The sequence below is a fragment of the Chiloscyllium plagiosum genome, chromosome 14 (genome assembly GCF_004010195.1).
Source record: "Chiloscyllium plagiosum isolate BGI_BamShark_2017 chromosome 14, ASM401019v2, whole genome shotgun sequence".
Taxonomy (NCBI): domain Eukaryota; kingdom Metazoa; phylum Chordata; class Chondrichthyes; order Orectolobiformes; family Hemiscylliidae; genus Chiloscyllium; species Chiloscyllium plagiosum.
Window position 1 is genome coordinate 21,899,533 of NC_057723.1, and position 25,997 is coordinate 21,925,529.

General features: G+C 40.2%; 1 protein-coding gene across 2 annotated transcripts in view; it reads left to right on the top strand.

The window, feature by feature from the left end:
* Positions 1 to 25,997, top strand: part of aff4 (AF4/FMR2 family, member 4) — a 103,688-nt gene that overhangs the window by 12,519 nt on the left and 65,172 nt on the right. The window contains exons 1-2 of one of the 2 annotated variants that reach the window (XM_043703320.1): positions 2,585 to 2,690; positions 12,937 to 13,051. In XM_043703320.1, the coding sequence (XP_043559255.1) occupies positions 13,035 to 13,051 (17 nt within the window). In that variant the 5' untranslated portion in view covers positions 2,585 to 2,690; positions 12,937 to 13,034. Of the gene's footprint in view, positions 1 to 2,584; positions 2,691 to 12,936; positions 13,052 to 25,997 lie in introns of those variants that run through there. The other variant, XM_043703319.1, reaches the window with a different exon arrangement.

Below are 25,997 nucleotides of genomic sequence, written 5' to 3' on the forward strand. Positions count from 1 at the left end.
GCAATAATCAGGAAAGATAGGCTGCAGTGTGAAAGAAAACTTGAAGGAAAGGCCATCTGTGACTGGCAAAGGAAGTTAAAATTTAATCAAACTGAGGGAGAAAAATAGAAAGCCAATTAGAAATATAAAAATAGAGTTTCTACAGGTATTTGAAAAATACAAACTGCTGGTTGGCCCTTGTTCATGTGATCAGTGTGGTACTGGCTTGGCCAGCATTTATTGCCCATTTACAAATTGCCATAGAATCATAGAGTCTGCAGTGTGGAAAGAAACCATTCAGCACATCAAGTCTGCACTAACTCTCCAAAGCGCATCCCATTCAGAACCAGAAACCCCAGTCCCATCCCCATCACCCTGCATTTATCACAACTGATCCTAGCAGATACACCCCTGAACACTGGAGCAATTTAGCATGGCCAATCCACCTAATTTGCATGTTTTGGACTTTGAGAAGAAATGCCACTTAGACAGTTTCCCGGAACTGGAATCAAACCATGTCCTTGGTGCTTAGAGGCAGCAATGCTAGCCGCTGAATTGCCACTGAGCTGAAGTCTTGACTTGAAGTCCTGGAGTTTAGTGACATAGAGTCATAGAGATGTACAGCATGGAAACAGATCCTTCGGTCCAACCCGTCCACGCCGACCAGATATCCCAACCCAATCTAGTCCCACCCCATATCCCTCCAAACCCTTCCTATTCATATACCCATCCAAATGCCTTTTAAATGTTGCAATTGTACCAGCCTCCACCACTTCCTCTGGCAGCTCATTCCATACACAAACCACCTTCTGCGTGAAACAGTTGTCCCTTCGGTCTCTTTATATCTTTCCCCTCTCACCACAAACCTATGCCCTCTAGTTATGGAATCCCCCATCCCAGAGAAAAGACTTTGTCTATTTATCCTATCCATGCCCCTCAGAATTTTGTAAACCTCTATAAGGTCACCCCTCAGCCTCTGACGCTCCAGGGAAAACAGCCCCAGCCTGTTCAGCCTCTCCCTTTAGCTCAAATCCTCCAGATTTGCTTTCCCAAAATGCAGCACCTCACATTTATCTGAATTAAACATTAGCAATGTTATTACAGAGCTAGTTTGAAGATATTGACCCAGTGAAATTAGAGAAATGGTGATATAGTTCCATCAGAGTGGTGTGTGACTTGAAGGGTAACTTGCAGACAGTAGTTTTCCAAGATTCTACCCTCTTTGTACTAGTTGTTGGAGATCACTGGTTTGAAAGGTGCTCTCAAAAGAGCCCTGCTGAGTTTCTGTATCTTGTAGATGGTACACAGTGCTGTCACAGCGCATTGATGAAGAGAATGAAAGTTAAAGGTTACTGGCATTTCAGTCAAGTGAGCTTTGTCATGAATGCTATCAAGCTTCTTTGTGCAGTTGGAGCAGTATTCATTGTATGCTGTGAAAAATAATTTGCTGTTCATGAACATGTAGTGAAAATTTAGAAGAGCTTTTGAATACTGAGGTCAGAATTTGAGGGTAGTGAAAGTGGTGAGCAACAGAGACTTGGAGTCATGCCTTGAAGTAAGACTTAAGAGGTCTTCAGCATATAAACAGTACCACCATTTCATACCTTTAGTGCAGAGGGGAGCATACATGAATAGCTGGTTCAAATATCACATCAATGTAAAATTGATTTAATAGGGATTTCCATTCTTAATTCAGTTAATTTTATGATTAGTACAAAGAGAAATACCAGAATGGTGAGTGGTATATACTATTCACTACATATGTGTACTACATCTGGTGTCTGGTAGTGGTAAACTCAAAAACAGATATTTGTAGGAACTTTCTCAGGATATGGAAGCCTGCTGTAATATGAGAATGAATAACCTTAAAAACAAATCTACTATTCATAATGACGTCCTGAACAAAACTTCATGATGTGTCATGCTTGAAGCTCTACACAAAATGTCGCTCCGAGATTGGCTCAAATCAGTTCTCATTTAATTGGATTAAGAGAAACGCCAATAAGAGAACAAACCTATTTTGGAGTGGGGTTTTGTGGCACAATAGTAGTGTCCATACTTCAGGATTAGGAGGTGCGGGCTCTCATCCCTACTGTCCTGTCGGTGCCTTATAATAGATATGAACAAGTTAATTAAGAAACTTATTTTTAAAAGCTTATGGAATGCTTTAAAAAAGTCATTACTTCAGGAATAATAGATCATCCTGGAATTTGATCTTGTGGTGTTAAATTGAAAGTTTACTTAACTAGTACTACATTGGATTGTCGCAATTGTTGCAAACTAAAATACACAAAAAGTCAGTCTTGCTTGATCAACCTTAGATTTTGATTCATTTCTTTCAGTTCTGTAGTCTGTTTTCCTCTAAGAAGAAAAAGCAACAAGTGAAACAAGAACAGTAACAATATCTTCCATAATATCTTGAAACATTATGAATGCTTTTTGAGGAAAAAAGTTATTGTTTACAACATTCTTTCTAATCTGGTTTAAATGTTAAATGCAGTACATTAATGACAAGACTAAAACTTATTGATTAGCTGTTTAACCATTAACTATTTTAATCCCTAGTTGACACCGCATATTTTGACTATACTGATGTTGCTTTAAGGTTTTCGTGAAGATCTCTAGCTTTGGTTGTGGATGAGGTAGTTGGTTTGTTCGCCAAACTGCTGGGTTATTGTGCAGCAAGAGTCTCTCTAGGCACGTCTCACCGGGTAAGTGAAAAAAACTTTTCACTTGCTGTATAATAACCCAGCAGCTTGGTAAGCTAACCAACTAACTCGCCTGGTGTTGCACCTGGCATGCCCTGCTGTACTTTTCATTGTATAGTGTGGCATATTTTCTGTTTCTGGGGTGTATCCATCTGGTTTTATTCCAGACTTTTCCCTTTCTATAAGTCTAATTTCGTAATGTTTTTATGGTTGTTGGGAAGGGAGTTTACAAGGTGATATACATATTTGAAGTTTTGGCAACAATTGTAGTAATGAGCTGCTGTGATTGCATTTGTAACAAAGGGTGGTGTTATTCATAAAACCAATACAGTTCACTGTGCATAGGTATAGTTTCTACAAGGTGATATACATATTTGAAGTTTTGACAACATATTGAAGTAATTTTTAACACTTGCAGTGGCAACAATTGTAGTAATGAGCTGCTGTGATTGCATTTGTAACAAAGGGTGGTGTTATTCATAAAACCAATACAGTTCACTGTGCATAGGTATAGTTTCAACAGAAGATCTACATGTCTATATTGACTGTATCTGATGTGTATTTGCATGAACCTTTATCAAATTTTGATTATTCCATTTATTATACCAATTTCAGTCATGTATTTGAGCTTAATCATCTTTGATTTGGTATCTTATAGTTTGTGGTACCTCTGGGAATATTTTGATGCAGAATAGATAAGTACAGTATGTCATGAGTTCTGAATATTAAGAGAGGTGGTCTCTTTTGTTTTCTTGACTTAGGATTTTGTGTGGGAGAAAGCAAAGATGGGCTCAAGTTTGGCAAAAGTATCCTAAAAGTCACATCAGTACCTTTTTTGCTAACTACTTTAAATGTGTTAGATTGTGCCTAGTAGAAATAGCTCAGGCTTTATAACTGCCTTATGTGAAACAATCTCAGTGGAGACTTGAAAACTTTAATACCTATTTCATTATTGGATGCAAATGTTTGGACAATACAGCCCCAATCACAACTCAAATCCTACTCACTAATTTACAATTAGATCTTAAAAAAATACTCATTCATGGGGTATGGGTGTCACCAGTTAGCTAGTATTTATTGCCCATCAGTAATTGTCCTTGAAAGTGGTAATAAGCTATCTTCTCAAACCACTGCAGTCCAGTTAGTGTAGGTATGAGATGCTAAATGGGTAATTTGTTCTGCTGATATGTAAGAAATTGGATGTCCCAAGGGTTTTTCTGTCTTTGCAGATAGGATGTGATAATCTAATCATACTCTGTAAATGCTTCAGTTTAAGGGAATAACCTAATCTCTGACTGTTTCAAGGCATAACCTAATCTCTTTACATTGTTTTTGGGTGGCATGTGACTATCTGGGAGTGGCAGGTGGTTGTGTGGTGTGTGCATGACTGACTGATGTAAAACCCTGCATAAAGGGAGGACGGTTCCCTTGTCCAGGGAGCCTCGCTTGACACACTCTGCTAGAGCTTGTACTTAAATAAATTGTGGCTGTTCACAGAAGTTGACGTATTGCAGTTGCATCAAGCTTATCAGAATCTCAAGAAGGGAACCTAACAGGTAGAGCTACAATGCCATTAGGGAGTGAGTTCCATGACTTAGAGCAACACTGAAGACAATATATTTCCAAGTCAGGATGGTGAATGACTTGGACAGGAATTTGCAGATTGTGTATTTTATATGCCGCCCTTGTCCTTTAGAGTCGGTAGCAGGGTTTGGAAGATGCTATCAAAGGAGCCTCAGTGAATGTCTGCAGGGCATCTTTGTAGGTGGTACACACGGCTGCAGTAGTGCGCAGGTGATGGCGAGAGTAGATGTTTGTGGTCCAAATCAGATGGGCTGCTTTGTCCTAGATGGTAGTAAGCTTCTTGGGTATTGTTGGAGTTTCACTCGTCAGGGCAAATGGGGAGTATTCCATCACAGTCTTGATTGAAAATATGATCAGTAAAAATGGGACTTTGATTGGGAGATGCAGATTCATTAAAATATGGCAGGATGTTGCCACAGTAGACAAGGAACAACTAATCGAGTAACTACATAGCAGACTAGTGGGAGGCATTCAAAAGAATATTGGAGAGATTACAGGCCCAACATTTTCCATTTAGGGTCTGGTTATTGCAGTATCAGAAAGATGTGATTGCACTGTAGGGGGTGCAGATGAGATTCACCAGGATGTTGCCTGGGATGAGTGTCTTAGCTACCAAAAGAGCCTGAATAAGCTCAGGTTATTTTCTTTGTAGCAGAGAAGTTTGCAGGGGGTTTGTGGTACATAAGGTTGAGGGGCCTGGATATTGTGAATAGAAAGCAGCTGTTTCCCTTAGTTGAAAGATTAATACAATGGGGCATAATTTTAAGGTGAAAGTAAGAGGTTTAGAGGGGACCTGAAGAAAATAATTTCCACTGTGAAGGTGGCAGTGGTCTGGAATTCACTGCTGAGGGAGGAAGTTGACATGGATAACCTCACTACCTTTTTAAAAAAAAGTACTTTGATGCGCAGTTAAAGTATCATATCTTTCAAGGGGATGGGCCTAACATTGGGAAGTGAGACTAAAATAGATTTTGTGGGTTTCTCTTTTGTGTTTTTTAAGCTTAATGGGTCGAAGGGCCTCTATGATTTGTGATTTGTGCCTTGTAGATTTTAAATTGGCTGTGGAGAGGTGCGAAGCATTTTTCATTACATGGTTCCAAACCTCCAATCTGCTCTTTGTTTATCTAGAAACATAGGTAATAGGGGCAGGGGTAGGCCATTCAGCCCCTCAAGTCTGCACCACCATTCAGTGTGATCATGACTGATCATGCCATATCTGTATCCCACTCCCACTTTCTCTCCATACCCCTTGATTCTTTCAGCTGCAATGGCCCCGTCCAGCTCCCTCTTGAATATATCTAAAGAATTGGCCCTAACAGTTTTCTGTGGTAGAGAATTCCACAGGTTCACAACTGAGTAAAGAAATTCTTTGTCATCTCAGTCCCAAATGGCTTACCCAATATTCTTCAATTCTAGTTCTGGACTTGGCCAAAATTAAGGCCATTCTTCCTGCATCTAGACTTTCCAGTCCCAAGAATCTGTCCAGTGAACCTTCACTGGGCTCCCTCACTCGCAGAAATGTCCTTCCTCAGACTAGGAGACCAAAATTGCCGATAATACTCAAGGTATGGCCTCACCTAGGCCCTGTGTAACTGCAGCAAGCTGTCCCTTCTCCTATACTCCAACCTTGTCGCTATGAAGGCCAGCATGCTATTAGCTGTCCTCACTGTCTACTGCATCTGCATGCCGACCTTCAGCAACTGTTGCATCTCACCTTTTTTTGAACTACCATTATTCAGATAAAAATCTGCCTTTTTGTTTTTGTATCAACTGAATTGAATTGGCTGATGAATTACATTGTGATGCTGAGGGCCTCTGTATTCTCCAGAGATGAATCCTTCATCTGACACAACTTGCTGTAGATTGTTGCAAATGCTTCAGCCTTGTTTCACAGTGATGTACTGCGCTCCTCCATTGAGGATAAGGATGTCTGTGGATCTACCGCCTCCACTGAGTTATTTAGTTGTCTTCCACTATTCATAACTTGATATGGCAGGATTGCAATGTCTAGATCTGATCAATTGTTGTGGAGCTACTTAGACCTGTCCACCACTTGTTGCTTGTGGTATTTGACATACAAATAATAGTGGAAAGTGAAGACTGCAGATGCTGGAGATCAGAGCTGAAAAATGTGTTGCTGGAAAAGCGTAGCAGAGCAGGAGAATCGACGTTTCGGGCATAAGCCCTTCAGGAAATAATACAAATAATAGTGACATCTTTTCTTAGTCATTTCTCCGTATCTGTGAGTGTTCCTTTCCTCGGAACCCCTGCAAATGACAAAATTTGAGAGTGCAGAGCTCATTTAAAAATAGAAATGTGATTTTTGTCCACAGAGGTTGTGTTTCATTTCTTATGGCGCAGATAGACAGATTTGAGATTTTGTGCTTCAGAGGATTTACTGTACTTAATGCTGCTTCTGGCATGCCTTTCTGCATTCTTCTTTGAAGGAGCCCTGGGTTGTTCTTAGGAATAAAGTGAAGGGTATTCTGGCCGATGAGGTCATAGGTTGTGTTTAAATATAATTCTGCTGCTGATGGCCCACAGTGCTTCATGAATGCCCAGTCTTGACTTGCTTGATCTGTTCAGAGTATATCCCATTTAGCACAATCGTAAGGACATAGGCTGAATGGCCTAATTTCTGCTCCTATCGAGTCTGCTCTATCATTTGATCATGATTAATAGGATTTTTGACCCCATTTTCCTGCTTTCTCCCCAAAACCTTTGATCCCCTTGGCAAGTAAGAACCTATCTATCTCTGTTTTAAATATACACAGTGACTGGCTTCCACAACCTTCTGTGGCAATGAATTTCACAGATTCACCAAAGAAGTTGGCCAAAGAAGTTTCACCTAATCTCCGCTCCAAAGGTTTTACTCTAAGGTTGTGTCCTTGGGTCCTTGTCTCTCCTGCTAATGGAAATGTCTTCCCGACATCCACTCTGGCCAGGCTGTTAAGTATTCTGTTAGTTTCAATCAGATCCCTCCCTCATCCATCTTAACTCGCTGAGTACAATCCCAGAATCCTCAAACTTTCTTCATAATTTAAGCCTTTCATTCCTGGGATCATTCTCGTGATCTACTCTGCATCTACTCCAGGGCCAGTACATCCTTCCTGGGTATGGGACCCAAAATTGCTCTCAATACTCTAAATGTAGTCTGACTAGAGCCTTAAAAAGCTCCAGAAGTACATTCCTGCTTTTGTATTCAAGACCTCTCGAGATGAATGACAACATTGTATTTGCCTTCCTAACTATCAACTCAACCTGCAAGTTTACTTAAGAAAAACCTAGACTAGGACTCCCAAGTCCCTTTGCACTTCAGATTTCTGAATCGTCTCCCCATTTACTATCAAAGTGCATGACCTCACACTTTTCCACTTTGTGTTTCATTTGCCACTTCTTTTTCCACTCCACACTCCTAATCTGTCTAAATCCTTCTGCAGCCTCCCTGCCTCCTCAAAACTACCTGCCCCTCGGCACCTATCTTTGTGTCATCTACAGACTTAGAATGCCCTCAGTCTTTCATCTAGATCATTAATGTTTTAAAAAAAAGGTTGTGGTCCAAATACTGACCATTGTGGAACACCACTAGTCACCAGCTTTCATCTTGAGAAGGACCCTTTTATCCCCACTCCCTGCCTTCTGCCAGACAGCTAATCTTCTATCCATGCCTCTAACACCATGGGCCCTTCTCTTACTCGGCACGCATCCTTAATGTGATGACAAGACTTCATCTCCACAAGAATGTGCAATAGCAGCGGTGGCACAGTGGTTAGCATTGCTGCCTCACACCGCCAGAGACCTGGGTTCAGTTCCCACCTCAGGTGACTGTGTGGAGGTTGTACATTCTCCCCGTGTCTGCGTGGGTTTCCTCCAGGTGCTCCGGTTTCCTCCCACAATCCAAAGATATGCAAGTTAGGTGAATCGGCCATGCTAAATTGCCTGTAGTATTAGGGTAAATGTAAGGGAATGGGTCTGGGTGGGTTGCACTTCAGCGGGTCGGTGTGGACTTGGTGGGCCGAAGGGCCTGTTTCCACGCTGTAAGTAATCTAATCTAAAAAAAAATCATGGATAGATGCACTTGAGGTCAGATTGGTGAGAATGAGATCAAGTATGTTTTTCTCTCTCGCTAATTCTCACTGCCTGCCACAGACCTCCTCTGCCAATCCAGATTTGGTGATGGACATTGTGGTCCACCATCCAGTGTACATTGTGTCCCTGCCATCCTCTGTGCTTCTGTCAGGTGGTGCTCAGCATAGAGGAGTACTGATTTATCAATCAAGGAAGGCAGCTCCTGGTACTCAGCAAGAGCTTTCCTTGCTTGTGTTTGATCTAATGCCTTGAGACTTCATGCATTTGGGAGTCACTGTTGAGGTCACCTACCTTCTGGTATGCCACTGTGCTGCCACCTATTGGGATGTTGACAGTGATGTGTTTTCTGACATTGTTTGTAAGGGGTGATTCCATGAATATGATCCACATAAGGCTGTGACTTGACTAGTCTGAGACATTTTTCCAAATCTGCTACTTCTGTTAGTGAAAAAGATTGCTGGGTCAACATGGCTAAATTTTGCCATTCAGTTGATGTCAGATGGTGGTCCATTCAGTTTAATTTTTGTGTGCTTTTCAGCAGCAGACGCAACTTTATGCTCTACCATTTCAGAGGACAGATAAGAGCCAATAACATAGATTTTACTCTAGATCCGCAGCTAAGATAAAAATTGGGTAAAGATAGAAAATTTTCCTTCCCCAAAGGACATTAGTGAATAAGATGGATTTTACAATGATCAGCAAGGTTTCACTGTCATCATTTAGACTAGATGTTAGCAAATTCTGTTTGCTATGGTGTGAGTTAAAGCTACACTCCCAGAACATTGCCGAGATCTCTAGATCATTAGTCCAGTGACAGTACGACTACATCATCACTTTCCCTGAACTTAAAAGTTATGACTGATCATAAGTTGTCTCTGGCGCAGACAGCTTTTGCTTTTAGACTTCTTTTTGTCAAATGGAGCGGGTTAGCAACCTTGTCTACTTTATCTACCGACCTTTTGTGCTGTCTTGGTTCAGCTGTGGAGCTGCAAATAGTTTGAAATAATGCCTTTTGAATGTTTCTTCCCAATCATTACTGTCAAATGTATTAACTAAAATGAAGATGAGGCGGACCTCGTTCAGAATGGTGTTTTGTTGGAATCAATCCAAATGAGAAGATTACTGCAACAAATTAACTTTAAATGAAATAAAGCTGTTTAAAGCAGAGTCATAGTCATACAGCATGGAAACAGACCCTTCAGTCCAACTAATCCATGCCAACCATGTTCCCAAACTAATCTCCCACCTGCCTGCATTTTGCCCATATCTTTCCAAACATTTCCTATACATTAACTTATCCAAATATCTTTTAAATGTTGTAACTGTACCCACATTTATCATTTCCTCTGAAAGTTCATTCCACATGTGACCCACTATATTAAAAAAAATTGTATCTCATGTCCTTTTTAAAACTTTCACCTCTTACTCTAACAATATGCTCCCTAGTTTTGATATCCCTCACCCTACAGAAAAGACCCTTGCTATTTATGCCCCTCATGATGTTGTAACTGTACCCACATTTATCATTTCCTCTGAAAGTTCATTCCACATGTGATCCACTATATTAAAAAAAATTGTATCTCATGTCCTTTTTAAAACTTTCACCTCTCACTCTAACAATATGCTCCCTAGTTTTGATATCCCTCACCCTACAGAAAAGACCCTTGCTATTTATGCCCCTCATGATTTTATTAACTTCTATAAGACCACCCCTCAACCTCCTACACTTAAATCTTGACCTCTCCAGTTTAAAACTCAAATGTTTCATTACCACAAAATCCTAATAAATATTTTCTGAACCCTCTCACATTAATAATATCATTCCTATAACAGGGCGACTAGAACCGTGCACAGTATTCCACAAGAGACCTCACCAGTATCCATTACAACCTCCGCGTGACTCAAAAGATCTGAGCAATGAAGGCAAGTGTGCTAAGTGTCGTCTTAACTCCCGTCTACCCATGACACACATTTCAAAGAATTCTGTACCTGAATCCCTAGATCTCTGTTCTAACACACGATCCAGACCCCTACTATTAACTGTATAAGTCCTGCCCTTGTTTGTTTCACCAAAATGTGATACCTCTCATCTATTCAAATTAAACTCCATCTGCTATTCCTCAATCCATTGACCCAATTGATCAAGATCTCTTTGTAATCTTAGATAACATTCTTCACAGTCCACGATACCATCAATTTCAGTGTTCTATGCAAACTTACTAGTCAAGCCTTCCATAGTTTAATCCAAATCATTTATCTAAATGACAAAACAAACATGGACCCAGCACCGATCCCTGTGGAACAGCACTAGTGACAGGCCTCCAGTCTGAAAAATAGCCCTCCACCATCACCCTTTGTATGCTCCCGTAAAACCAATTTTGTATCCCATTGGCAAATTTACCGTGAATCCCTGTGATCTAACTTTACTAATTAATGTACCATGCAGAACCTCATCAAAGGCTTTATTGAAGTCCAAGCAAACAACATCTACTGCTTTGCCCTAATCAATCTTTTTAGTTACCTCCTGAAAAAAAGCTCAATCAAGTTTGAGAGACCTAATTTCTCGTGCATAAAGCCATGCTGACTATTCCTTATCAGTCCTTGCCTCTCTAAATTCAATGAATCCTATTTTTCAGAATCACCTCCAACAACTTACCCATCAAATTTGTCACACTTGCAGTCTATAGTTCCCAGGCTTCTCCTTACAGCATTTCTTGCATATTGGCACAACAATGGCCACTCTCCAGTCCTCCAACACCTCACCTGTGGTTACAGGTGATAAATATTTCTCCTTGGGGCCCCGCAATTTCCTCTCTAACTTCCCACAACATCCAGGAATACACTTGATCAGGTCCCAGAGATTTATCCACCTCTATTTTCTAAGACCTCCAGCACTTCCTCTTGTTATGCGAACTGTTTTCAAAACATCAATATTTATTTCCGAGTTCTGTAGCCTTAATTTCTTTGTCCACAGTAAAAACTGATGCAAAATATTCATTTGATATCTCTCCTATTTTTATACAACATAAACGTAGTATAAAGTATGGAAGGCCTCACCAACATCAGTGGACATCAGATACCTCTCCAGAGGCAAGGTTAATCACTTAAGTAATTATTGTAGTCCAAATTAATTTATAGTAATTTGTAAACGCATTTGACTTTCTGGCTATGCATATTATTTGTGGATGAGACTGTACTAGGCGTGCAGTTTAAAAATGTTATCTTTTTAAGTGAGATGAGAGGAATTTTATTTGCTACGTATGTAGTTAGCACTGTATATTGCATTCTCTTGACCCTGGCAGCAGGAAGCAACTTACTTTCCTGATGTCTCCAGCTGAAGGAATATCTATCTGTTCCCCTTGTGATAGCACATCCTATAACTGTTGCTTTCCCATTGTGGATTGGCTGAAATACATATAGAATTAACTCCAGCAAGAAGCAACAATCAGCAGAGACAGGATTGATGAACATGTAAAGGAGGCTGCTTTCAACCAAGGCAACTGCAATGAAATATTGTAGTTTTAAAACCATTAAGTGCAATTAGTTGTAGTTGCACTGTATCTTGGTCAAGCAGTGATAGAATTGCTCATTGGCACCATGGGTGTGTATTTAACAGCGAATTGGAAGGTAGCTGGTTATTCTCACTCATCAATTGCCTATAAGCTACTGCTTCTAACCAGTGACTGAGATACCAAGCAATTAGTGCACTGACCACCCTATTTCCTGAGTGAACAACTGAGGGAACTTGGGTCAAAGATCTGAGATCAGAAGGATTTAGAATAAGAAGGACAGCTCATTGAATCCTGTGGTCTGGTTCTATTAAACTGTCATCCTCTAATATTTTTCTCCATCCACGACATTTTTTTCGTGGTATTCTATATGTGCCTCCATGTGTATTTAGAAGTTTAAGAAGGTGTAGAGTCTAAGTTGATCTGTTTGCCTGTAGTACAATTGTATCATTTGTATTGTTATTTTGAGATTTGATTAAACCTTTAACTTTAGTGACAATCCAGGGAGTAGTGAGGCTTGAGTATAGCCCATTCTAAAAGTGGATCATCACATGCCTCCGAAAGGCTGAAGAGAGGAGATTCAAAGTTTGACAGACAAATGAGTATACTAAAGGAGAATTCTATTAATTTAGGCAGAAAAGTGAGAAGTTGAATTAGAAAATTGAAGAGGCAATAGCACACATTTGCATTTAGAAAGAGTTTTTAAAAAATTATTAAAGGTACATCTGAGGAGAGAGTTTGTCTTGTGGGGGGGAGGTGTTTCAGCTCTGCAGATTTTCTTGCAGTTGAGTTACTTGAGAGGAAGTTATGACAAACAATCAGCCTGTACAATCTTATGGGCCTATATGTGGCTGCTGTAATAGAGCAAGATTTGGTTGACGTGAGATGGCCCTGAACTTAAGAGTGGCATAAATAGCATAACAGACAAAGAGGAGTGGGGTGAATACTTATGTGGAACCTTGCCTCCTTTAAAATTGTTCTACTTCCAGATATACAAAGCATAACTAACTCAGATATAACCCTTTTTGAATGTAACAGGGTTTCTTTTATTTCTTTCAAAACTACAGAAATGTTTATTTCCTAATTGGTGAAAAGAGATTTAAGAAGAAATGTGACCTGAGCGTGTTTCAGATTAGTGAAGCTTTTTACCTTCACACACTTCTCCATGGCCTCTCAGACTGGGTAAGTAACATAAGCTTTGGTTATTGTATATACAAATATGTACACATCTTATTGACTTTAATATTATGTGTTTGAATGTGAATGATCTAGGCATTAAATGACTTTGAATTTTGATACTTGGAGATGTTGAATGACTTTTGTAGTTTTTCATGCATGTCAACACAATTTTAGATTAGTAGAATGTATTTGAGGGTGTGTTTACATTGCAGCTACTTTTCTGATTGTTTGATAATTGCCAATTCTACCATGCCAAAGAATCCTATGTACGTTTCTTGACCTCTTTCTGGTTAGAATTTGTACTTCATTGTATACCTGAATATGTACCTGGTCAGAGTTGTCACACCGGTTTCCAACGTTGATGAGAGAAGGTTTTCTGCTCTTCCTGATTTGGTTTACCAGGTTTCTTTGGGTCAAATTTTACAAGCCAGATTTTATACCATAAAAGATGTTAAATTAACATGGTTTTATAGCAAAGCATTATAAAACGCATCTCTCCAGTACGTTTTAATTTTGAATAAACTCAGAATAACACAGTTTGAGGAAATAAAGTCATCTTCCAACCAATACAAATTTGGGGGGGGGAGGGTGTTGTAAGCACACCAATGGAAATAATAAAGTTATACTGTTTGTTCGGTTTTTAAACAAGATTTTTTAAAAAATTATCAGGCCGCTCACTATGGTTAGGATAAAGTTGATCATAGTATCGAAGGCAATGGAGAATGCAGAGAAAGTCATAAGCAAGGTCTCCAAACTTTGAGTGCTGCTAGAAACATGTGACCTTTTGAGCCACTATATAATGATGGCAATGATGCTTTAAAGCTTTTTAATGAACCCCACAAAGGTTTCAGTCTCCACGCGTAATGATTATAAACCTTGTCAACTGGAGAGCAAACCTTCTGTCCTTGTCTTAATGTCTCCAAGATGCCTCTGCTCAGCAATCACCTCAATGCTGTCCAATTTGGGTTCTGTCAAGGTCAATCATCTTCTGACCTCATTACAGCCTTAGTTAAAAAATGAACAAAAGAACTCAATTCCAGAGGTGAGCTAAGTGTAACAGCCCTTGACATCAAGGCCTCATTCGACTGAGCGTGGCATCAAGCAGCCTGAGCATCAGGGACAAACTCTGCTAATTGGAGTCATACCTGGCATATAGGGGACAGTTGAGATTGTTGGAGGTCAGTCATCTCTGCTGCAGGCCATCTCGCCAGAGTTCTTTCAAGTAGTGTCCTGGCACAATCATCTTCAGCTACTTCAACAATGACCTTCCCTTCTTTGTGCAATCAGCGAACATCTCTACTTCTGATCTTACAATGTTCAGCACCATTTGCAACACCTCAGATACTAAAGCAGTCCATGTCCAAATGCAACAAGATCTGGAGAATATGCAAGCTTGTACTGATAAGTCTGAGACAGAAAAAACCTGCAGGTGTTGGAATCCAAGGTAGACAAGCAGGAGGGTTGGGAGAACACAGCAAGCCAGAGGCAAGTAAAATTTGCACCACACAGATGCCAGGAAATGACCATCTCCATAAGAGACAATCTAACCATCACTCAGTTCCCCACTCGCAACACCCTTGGGGTTATCAGTGACCAGAAACTCAACTGGACTCGCCACATAAATATAGTGGCTACAAGAGCAGGTCAGAAGTGAGGAATACTATGGTGAGTAACTTTCCTCCTGGCTGTCCAAAGGCTGTCCGCTATCTACAAGGTACAGGTTCAACAACAAACATGGATCTTGAGTCCATCCAGGGCACAGCAAGCACAAACATCCATTCCCTCCATCACTGATGCTCTGTGCACACTGCTGCTACTATTCTCAAAGATGCACTGTAGGAGTTCATTGAAGCCCACTTCAATCTAGAAGTACAAAGGCAGCAGTTACATGGAAAGACCACCACCTGCAAGATCCCCTCCAAGCTACTCAAGATCCTAACTTTGAAATATCCTGCCATTCCTTCACTGTCACTGGGTCAAAATCCTGAAATCCCTCCTAAGGGCATTTTGGGTCATACTATAGATTGTGGGCAGCAGTGGTTCAAGTAGACAGCTCACCACTGCTATGTAGGTAGGCCTGAAAGTACTGCAGTTCCATGTGCTATAACATTGGCCTTATCAGCTAGGAGTGGGCAGCAAATATTCTCCAGTCAGCAACTCCTGTGAGTGAATTTTAAAAAAAAACCTCACCCTCAGCTTTGATACAGGGCAGTCAAGTGTGTTCCTTTTCTTTCCCTTGTTGAGAAATTAGCTCAGGGTTGTCGACTTCTGTCAAGTGAATGCCAGCATTCATTGGTCAATATATGCCCTGAGATTCCTGCAGTTCCATGTGCTATAATATTGGCCTTATCAGTAATTTTGTACATAAGGTTGAGTCATTTTGTCCAGTGTGTAAGCTGTATCTTGAGAGAGTACGTCAGTAATATACTGAGATAATGGCTACCCTGATCAGATTTTTCACTGCATATTGCGCAAGCTCATGGAGAGTTCCAAGGTTGTCATTCTTGGTTCTGAAAAGTGCAAAGTCACCCTCAGAGTATCCTGGAAGGGTAAGCTACTTCAGGAGTTTGAGCAATAGATGAAGCTCGCTGTTTCATCCTGCTACAGTGCATTGGTAACAAGTGTTGCAACATTAGCCACTAACAGGATGCTGCCTGAGTCAAAAATGCATTTTGTCTATCTCCCAATCAGGTAATGTGGTAAATAAGTTTCTGTGCCAGTGTGATGCTAGGTATATAGGCTGCTTACCAAAAGACTAACAGATTATATCAAACTTTATATATCCGAGCAGTTTAGCAGCAAACCATGTACTGACTGTACTGCACCAACTTGGAAAACGCACAACACTGTCTCCAGCATTTGTTATGATTCTGCAATTAGTCAGTATTTGCTACAGAATCCTGATTGTCAAAGAAGAATGCTGAAATCCAATTTGGTTTTGGCTGACAGAGTGACACAGCTACAGGTACTGGAAACTACATTTGTTATACACACCAAAACATCATCCTTGCAGACAGGGAAGATTGGATATGCATACTATGCCTGTTTCAACTCAACAAAATATTCAACAAGTATTCGCTAGTTCACTTCAAAAGGCAATGCAGTGACCAATGGAGATGATCTGCCTGATTTCAAATTTTAATAAGTTTGGGAATTAACTAACAATTATCAGTAACTTGTGCATTTTCCATGGCAATGCCTCTACCAATCAAAGTCCACTTGCCCACATCTGCACTGTTCTCCCGTACAGTATGAAAGTTGTTTTCCCTATAACTTGGTGTTACTTGCAAATTGTCCAGATGAGTGTAAAATGAAATGCTTCATCAGTTTCTTTCCTGGCAGCTTTCTAGTTCTGTACAAGCAAGCAACAAACAAGTTATTTGTTTATCTGTAAACCATCTTGTAATACTTAATGCTGGATCTGCTTCATAAATGCAAGCTATTGCAATACTTGAAAATAGATTTTCAATGCAACTCCAGATAATCTGAGACCTAAAAATTTAAACATTGAATTTCTATGCCATTCTGATCAATATTTCATGGTTGAATCCAATTGTCATTGGAGTTGTTCCTCAAAGTTTTGGCTTTGGCTTAGTCATTTTAAATTGCTTCATCAGTGACATTCCTTAGATCATAAGGTCAGAAATGGAGATGTTTGATCTTGCAAATGGTACTGAACATCATCTGCTGAAGCAGTAAGTATCGATGTAAAGCATTACCTGGACAGCATTCAGGCTTGGGCTGATAAGTGGCACGTAACATTCTTGCCACAACAATTGCCAGTCAATTAGCATCTGCTACAAAGAATTTAAACATCTCCCCATGAAATTCAGTGGCATTACGATGTTTGAATCCCAGCCATCAACATCTTGGGGTTACGTAGAAACTGAACTGGATAAGTCATGGTAGTACTGTGGCCATAAGAGCAGATCATAGGCTGGGAATTCTGTGGTGAATGAATTGCCTTTTCGATTTTATAAAACCTGTCTATGATCTTGAAGGCAGAGGTCAGTAATGCTGTCCTCTAGTTTGAGTTCATCTACCACAATACTAAAGAAACTTAAAGTATCCAGGACAATGCAGCCTGCCCATTCACCACCTTCAACATTCATCTCCCACCACCCCCCACGCCTGTGTTTGAGCAGAATGTCCTGCAGTTAGCATTGCAATAAAACATCTGTGAACTGTTTTACAATTGGCATCACAGTGAAGCAGTTGGGAAGCATGACCTGCAGGTGGTTCTTGTTGAGAAAACAAAACTAGTAATATCACAAAGTCAATAAATTTATCCGTAGCAAAATGCTGTTAAGGATATCTTAACCTGTAAATCACTAAATTAGAAAAGTCTATAATTAAGCATTAGAAATGTGAAAGTCAGGAGTAGTATAATTAAAGTAATAAGAAAAAAGCAAAATAAAAACTAAGAACGGTGAATGCTGGAGATCTGGGGCAAAAACAAAGTGCTGGAGAAACTGAGCAGGTATAGCAGCATCTGTAGAGAAAAAAGCAGAGTTTCGAGTCCCATGACCCTTGATCAGAACTGTAGAATACTAGGAAAGGGTTATCTTTATACCAAGGGTGGTGTTTGGGGGAAGTGAGGGGAAAGAAAATAGAGTACTTGGTGATGGTGCTGATAGAGAGAAGCCATCGTCAATTGCTGACAAGCGGGGAGAGATAATTGCGAGGCGAGATGCTAACAAGAAATGTAAATATTTGAAAATGGGTTGGCTATGCTGGCATGAGGCTGTAAAGGATGACACCTTGGAATGTGGGTGATGGAATGAACGAAGTGTTTATTCCAAAATTGTTAACTCTGTTTTGAGTCCTGATGGTTGAAAGAACTTCTCTTTCCTCCTCTCGTTCTGTCTCCTTATTGAACGCACTTTTTTTCTCTATTCACCACCACCACCACCACACCCTCCCACTCCAAACAACCCAAACATCAGCATAAATAACACCCCTCCCCAGCAGTCTTCATAAAGAAGCCAAACTAGGTAACAGAGAGTAAAGTTAATGCAAGGGTGTACCTTTAGATTAAAACAAGGTATGACAATGGAGCTTAATCCCATGTGTTGCATGACCTGCAGTATGTGAAAAATCATTGCTTCTGGTAGCCGGATGACCAAATCTGTAGGAAGTGCTACTGGCTCAATCAACTTGAGCTAAGTTTTTGGGCTTGAGCATCATTTGGAAGCACAGTAATGCATTCATGAGGCTGCGAGCTATGTGAATAGCACATTTTTGATGTAGCCATCTTTCAGCTTAAGGAAGTGCAGTCAGCAGTAATGGGCCTCCATCAATCAGAAGTGGCAGGCACGTCATTGGGAAAGGCCCATATTATATCTCTCTCAAGAACAGATTGTTTATGTTTGGAAAATGGTGAGACTAAGGGTTCCATTTTTCTTGTGGGATGTTTTTTATATATGGAACCAGATGACCTAGCTGAGATTTTAAGTAAATACTTTGCATCTCTATCCACAAGGATAGTGGAGTAAAAATCAGCTAAGGGAACTGTGATATACTTGATCATGTTAGCATTGAGTGGGAGGAGATGCTAGTGGTTTTGGCATACTTAAAATTGGAAAGACCCAGCTGAGATGTAACCAAGGCTGTTTTAAGAGGCAAGGGAGGAGATTGCAGGGACTCTGACATTGTCAAATCCTTTCTGGCCACAATCAGAGATGCCAGCTGGCTGGAGGGGAGTTAATGTTAGTCAAGAAGTTGGTAGGGATAAACCTGAGAGGTTCAGACCAGTGAGTGTTACATCTGTGGTAGACAAACATTTGGAAAACATTGAGGGGCAGAATTGATCTCCACCTGGACAGACCAGAATTAATCAAGAATAGTCAAGGATAGGCTTTATAAGGGGGAGGAATTCTCATAAATAGTTTGAATTTTGAATGACTAGGTAGGTAGAGGAGAATAGTGTGGTTGCTGTAATCTACTTAGGCTTCACTAAGGCTTATGACAAGATCTTTCCTGGCAGACTATCAGCCCGTTGGATCCAGGGCATTTTGGCTCCAATATTGGCTTGAGGGCAGGAAGCAGAGGGTGATAATTGAAAGGTGTTTGTGTGATTGAAATCCTGTGTCCAGTGGCATATCACAGCATCCTCTACTGAGTTTCTTGCTGTGTACTTTGGTTATCTAGACATAATGTCAGAGGTATAACCAAAAAGTTTGCATTTGACACCAAAAAAAGGGCTGTGTGGTAAATAGTGACGAGGCAAGTTTTAAACTACAACCCTATACAGATGGTTTGGTCAGGTGGCCTGAACGGTAGCTGTTGGAATTTCAATCGTGAAATGTGGGTTGATGCATTTTGGGAGGATCGCCAAACCAAGGTAGTATATTTTGTTTGGTAAAATCCTAGGAAATATATAGGATTAGAGAACCTTGGTTTCCATGTTCATATATCTTTGGTGTAGATAGACAAGGTGAAGACACATGGGATACTTATTAGTCAAGGCATTGACTACACGAACAGGGAGGTTTTCATGAAGCTGTATATAATGTTATTTAGACCATAGTGAGACTACTGTATGCAGTTCTGGTTGCCACATTATAGGAAGAATGTGATTGCAGCTGACAGAGTGTAGAACAGATTCTGAGGGATAGGTAGGAAGAAATATTTCCCCTTCAGAGGGATCACTAACAAGGTGGCACAATTTTATGTTAAGGAGCAGGTGAGTTAGAGGGGGTTTGAGAACTCCCTCCATTACAGCACTGTCAGTGTCCTCACACAACGTGTGAAGTATTGGTTGAAGACAGCTCTTCTCTGCCTTCTCTCATCCGTTTGTGGATGGATGACTAGTATTATCCTGGCCAGCAATACTCACATCCTATGAAAGAATTTTTAAAAGTGATTTTTAAGTTTAAAGTTTTTAAGGAAGAGGTTTTTAATTTTAAGAAAATTAAGACTGAAGAAATGGTGGCAAGTTTGCAAGTCTGTGTAATGTGAAAGGGCTTTCTAAAAGTATGATTGGTCTTCAATTGAAATTAGTTGAAGAACTTTGAGAAGACGTGAAGTGTCTAGTAACTTCTCATGCAGGGGAAGTGAAAGGTGTTTTGATTGAATTAACAGAAGGCAGATTTAGAGATGATTTTGACATCAGGTGCAATAAATTTCACATCAAAAGGGGTTAAAAATGGGCAACCTGGAAAAAAAGTGTTAAAGCAGTAAATATTCAGCTGGGTTTCCAAGAAGAGTCTAAAATGGGAAGCTTTGCAAATTCAAGACAATTTTGAAGACTATTTCAAATCAACAAATGGAATTCTGGGCTGTTGTGTAGCAAAATGCTCTGGTGGGCAGTCTAATAATTAGGCCAGAAGAAACTGTGTTCTGCCTGAAAGTTGTATTCAGAAGGGAGATTGTTATTGTTATTCATCAGAATTTACCATGCAGGGATTGATAACTGTGTTTTTCACTCTGTTATATGATGTGAACACTGGCAGCATTTTATTGTCTATCCTGAATTGCCCCCTAAGATAGTGGTGAGCTGTCTTGAAGTCTGAGTCCTGCTGATGCATGTATATCTATGGTGCAGTTAGGACGTGAATTTTGTAAGGTCAACCCTTACAAAAGAGAAGTGGTGGAAAGTTGTGTGTGTGTGTGTCTGTGTGTGCGCGCGCGCGCGTGTGTGAAGGTGGTGGTGATCTTGTGCATTGACCAAATAAGAGAGTGCCTACATTTCAAAATAGTGGCTACAGGGTGTTTTGAGATGTCCTGAGTATATGAAAAGCAGTGCATAAATACAGATTTGTTCTTCATTTTAGATTCAATTCTGCATTTAATTAAAATTTTCCTTTTACTTCCCCATCTTTGTTTAGTCAAAGGAATGAATTTATTGCAGCCTGTTTTTTGCTGTTCATCGTTTTATGTCCATACAGTTCCATCAGATATGAGGGTAAAATTGCACATAACTTACTCATAATTTGGTATCAAAATTGCTGTATTATTCAATTTTGTCGTTAAAAAAATTCATTTATTTTGTTTGTATTTTGCCATGTGCCATAGATTGAGATATGTTTTGAGATAAGTCGATGTCATCTTCATTCATGCATCCTGATGTAGGACAAGTAAGGAAAAAAATACTTTTGCCAACTTAATCCTAACTTTCTTCTCCACCCCAAACAATCTGACCATAAGCCTGGATTAGTACTATTTGCAAAACATGGCTTATCTTCCATCCAACTCTTATCCATCACTGGAAGAGAGAAACCAATCTGCAATTCACTTTTCAATGATATCGCTTGCTGACAGGATAATTGCTTTATCTAAAATATTTTTTTCACAACTATTTTAAAACGAGAGCCATTCATGATATGCAGGTTTCTGAATGAAGAGGCTGACTTAAAAATGAAATCTGAGAGCATCCTTTTTAAAGGATTTAAGTATTTTTGTTTAGTCCTTTATTTCCAATCCCATAATTAGGAGAGAGTGGCATTATACTATGGTTATGATTAATCCAGTGCCTAAATTAATGCAAATAGGGTAATTGTTAATCCTATAGGGTGTGTACATTATTTAGAACAGGAATCTGGATCGTCTTTGGTGATCCTCTTTGAAAGAAAAACCTTTATAATCCAAAAATGTCATAAGTCAACATATATAATCAATCTTTCTTGATGTGGTGAAAACATTCTTGGCATAATTTGAGACTAGTTTTGTTTTAAATTAAACCTTTTGGTCATATTCCAGTTACAAAATCTAAATTATTTAACTTGTCAATATAACTTCTCCAATTATACAAGTATTTTAGTGGACAAAAGTTCAGCAAAGTTGCTCGATAAATCCCTGAAAATGTGCAACTCTAATTGGTTGTATGTCTTTGTGTTCTTTATGGTATTTGGTGAGTTGTGCAGTGAGAAATTGTTAGGTATCTTTCAAAATTGCACTGCTTTACAAAGTATAATGAACTAACACAATATACCAGGATAAAGGGTCAACTGTTGGATTTTCATCAAAATGCAGCCTTTTTTTTCTGACGTATTTGCATGCCTTTTGTTTTACCTTTGTCTTGTGTTGAAATCTTCAAACGAGTGCGAAGCCATGGATGGGTTAAATTACCTGAAGATCTCCACAAGAATTTATCAAAATAACCTTGAAGTTTTGATTCTTATTGTAAAAGACACAAGGATTTTCATCTTATGGTCTCAATGTTGCTCCTTTTTGAACATGATCCAAATTTCTGATTGCTCTTTGTTCCTGTGTAAAACAGGATCACAATGCATTTCTGCTGCCTACATGTTTTTTTTTCCCTCAATTCCTTACACCACCTGCAGCTTAAATTGTCAGCCCCTATCCTTTGGAGTTGTTGCTCGATTTTCTGCAGTTAAAACCAACCCTATGCATGAGGTTTTTTAAAAAAAGCTTTTCTCTCCAGTTTTGTGTCTCAATATGGCAACTGATGGTTAATTATTGTAATTCAGATTCATGGCCCTTTTTGACCTCAAAGTCCTTGTGAATCCTTGTCAACCAGGAAGGAGTGTGGAACATCATCCGCAACATTGAGGCATTTGGATGGGTATATGAATAGGGAGGGTTTGGAGGAAAATGGGCCAGATGCTGGCAGGTGGGACTAGATTGGGTTGCCTGCACAAATTCATCACCATCTTCTGTCTGTTGCATGCAGGCTGCAATCCTCAGCAACAGATCCTACACAGTCCTAATACATATGCAGACTGGATTGAAGCAAGGCTGAGTTATTGTCCCAATGCTCTTTTCCATTTTCCTTATTGCAACATTCCATCCCATATAAATGAAGCTGGTATGGAGCTAATCCACAGGACCTACGTTGTTCCCAGTCCAGAACCATGACCACCCCAACCTCTGTCATTCATGTTGTTATTGTATGCTGTTGTCACTGGCATGGGAAAGCATTCAGATTGAGCTCCAAGCTTTCGCTGATGCACGCACTGAGGTATATGGAAGTATGACTTTAAGCTAAACATCCAAAAAGCAAAGATCCTCTGCCAGCGTGTACCTGCTACATAACCCTCCCCCTGGCTATCAAGATTCATGGCAGGTCACTGAATAACACAGGTCAATTCCAGTGTCTTGGGAGTCTTCTCTCAAAAAGGGCATGCATCCATGATGAAGCCTTGTTCCCAAGGTGGGGAAGTAGTATGTGCACAGGTGCCCATTTTCAGTATCACCATCAGGCCGAGGTGAGTTCAGGTACAAACAGAAGTTGTTTAACATCCCAAGCATCCTACCCACCTGCCTCTTTGAACAAACACCACTTGTCCCACATGTGGCTAGATTTGTGGATCCAATATTAGGAAACTATAGGAATTGGAATGTCATTATTGCGGCTGTAAGGAACATTGTTGCAGCTACTTTTAGAACACTGTTCAATTTAGTCTCCCTTCTATGAGAAAGATGTTAAACTTGAAAGGGTGCAGAAAGAATGTGACTGCATGCTAAACTACAAACAAACGCAAACTGTGTCTCAAACTTGATGGAGAATATAGGCGAGGGCAGTCTGTACATGGTCATTAGTAAGGCTTTCAAGCTTACATATAGTAAAGTTAGATCACATGGGATTCTGATGGAGCTTGCCGTTTGGATTCAAAATTAGCTTGATGGTGGGGGATTGTTTTTTGAACTGGGGGCCTGGGACCAGTTTTCTGCAGCGATCCCTGCTGGGTTCACTTTTCTGTGCCATTTATAAATTATTTGGATGAGAATATAGGAAGTGTGATTTGTAAATTGTGTGGATGACACCAAAATTGTGGCATAGTAGCCAGTAAGGAAGTTTATCTAAGATTGCGAAGGGACCTTGATCAGTTGGGCAGAGACATGGCAGATGGAGTTCAGATGCGATGTATTGCATTTTTCGTAGTCTGAACAAGAGCAGGACTTAGTATTGATACAGCTCTGGGGGAATTGGAGAACAGAGACATCTCGTATTCGGGTGCATAATTCATTGAAAATTGAATCACAAGTGTTCAGGGATGTGTAGGTTAGGTGCATTAGTCAGGGGAAATCGAGAGTAATAGGGTAGGAAAATGGGTTCAAGTGGGATACCCTTTGGAGAGTTGGTGTGGACCTGTTGGGTCAAATGGCCTGTTTCCACAGTCTAGGAATTCTAGAAAGCGTTTGGCATGCATATCTGCATTGCTCAGACCATTGAGTACAGGACTTGGGATGTCACATTGCAGTTGTACGTGATGTTTGCGAGGTCTCTTCTGGAGCACTCTGTGCAGTTCTGATCACCCTTCTATAGGAAAAATATTATTAAATTGGAGAGGGTGCAGAAAAGATGTTCATGGAACTGGATGTTTTGACCTATAAGAGGCTGGATAAGATGGATCGCTTTTCACTGGAGTTTAGGTGGTTGAGGGGTGACCTTGATTATAAAATCATGAAGGGACATTGATAAGGTGAATAGCAAGGGTCTTTTCCCTGGGGTTGGGGAGTTCAAAATTAAGGGGCCAAACATACCAAATGGAGCTAGTTTAGTTTGGAGATACTTGGTTGGCATGGATGACTTGGACTGAAGAATCTGTTTCAATGATGTGTAACTCTGACAATCAGGTCAAATTTTGCACTTTGGCCATATACATTTGTTACATGGTTATAGGCTAACTGCAGGAGAAGACTCAATGTCTCCACCTTCAGTGTAAGGGAAGCCCACATGAGTGCCTGAGATAAAGCTGAAGTGTTTACAACCATCTTCAGCCAAAGATATCAAGTGTGTAATCCATCCATTAGATCCCCAAAATCTGATGCCAGACATCAGTCAATTGATCCACTCCATGTAATGACAAGACGTTTCTACCGGTTGATGTAGACAAAATCTTGGCTGTTGTACTGAAAATCTGTGCTGTAGAACAAAAGCCCCAAGACAATGTTTTCCAGGACAACATCTACCTGGTGATGTGTAAAATTGCTCCGGTATTACGTGCTGGAAATACAGGATTAAATAAATCTGGCGAATTACTGTCCCAATCGTCTCTTTCAATCATCAGAATGATGACACTCAACCTGCAATGACCTGCTTGCCAGTGGTTTTTGGCAGAGCAACTCTGATCCTGACCTTGGCACAGTGTTAGTCCAAACTTTGTAAAGAGTTTCAAGAGATGAGAGAGTAGTGACTGCTTTTGACATCATGGCAACATGTGTTTGTCATCAGGGAACCTAGCGAAAATGAAGGCAGTGGCCATTGGTGAAAACTGCTGTTTGGAGTCATGCCTACTATCCAAAGAAACTTATGGACCTCTTCCAGGGTGATTCCCTACATCTTGCTGCAGCTGTTTTATCAATAACCTTCTTTCTATCAAATGGGTGTGTTCATTGTTGTTTGCCTTGTGTTCTGTGCCACTTGCACCTCCTTTGATACTGAAGTAACCCAGAGGTTGGATAGGCTAGGGCTGTTTTCCCTGGAGCGTCAGAGGCTGAGGGGTGACCTTATAGAGGTTTATAAAATCATGGACAGGATAAATTTTTTTCGTTGGGGTGAGGAAGTCCAAAACTAGAGGGCGTAGGTTTAGAGTGAGAGGGGAAAGATATAAAAGAGCCTAAGGGGCAACTTTTTCATGCAGAGGGTGGTACGTGCCTGGAATGAGCTGCCAGAGGAAGTGGTGGAGGCTAGTACAATTGCAACATTTAAAAGGCCTCTGGATGGGTATATGAATAGGAAGGGTTTGGAGGAATATGGACCAGTGCAGACAGGTGGGACTAGATTGGGTTAGAATATCTGGTTGGCATGGACTGGTTGGACTGAAGGATCTGTTTCCATGCTGTACAGCTCTTTAATTCTGTCTGCATGCAGCAAGATATGGATGCGCTTGACATGATTGAGTGGTAAGTAGTATTCACAACATAAATACCAAGCAGTGAATATCTCCAACAAGAGAGAATCTAACCATTGCCTTTTTGACATTCAACAGAGTTGCTATCATGAAGTGCCATACAATCAAAATCCTGAGTTTTACCATTGACT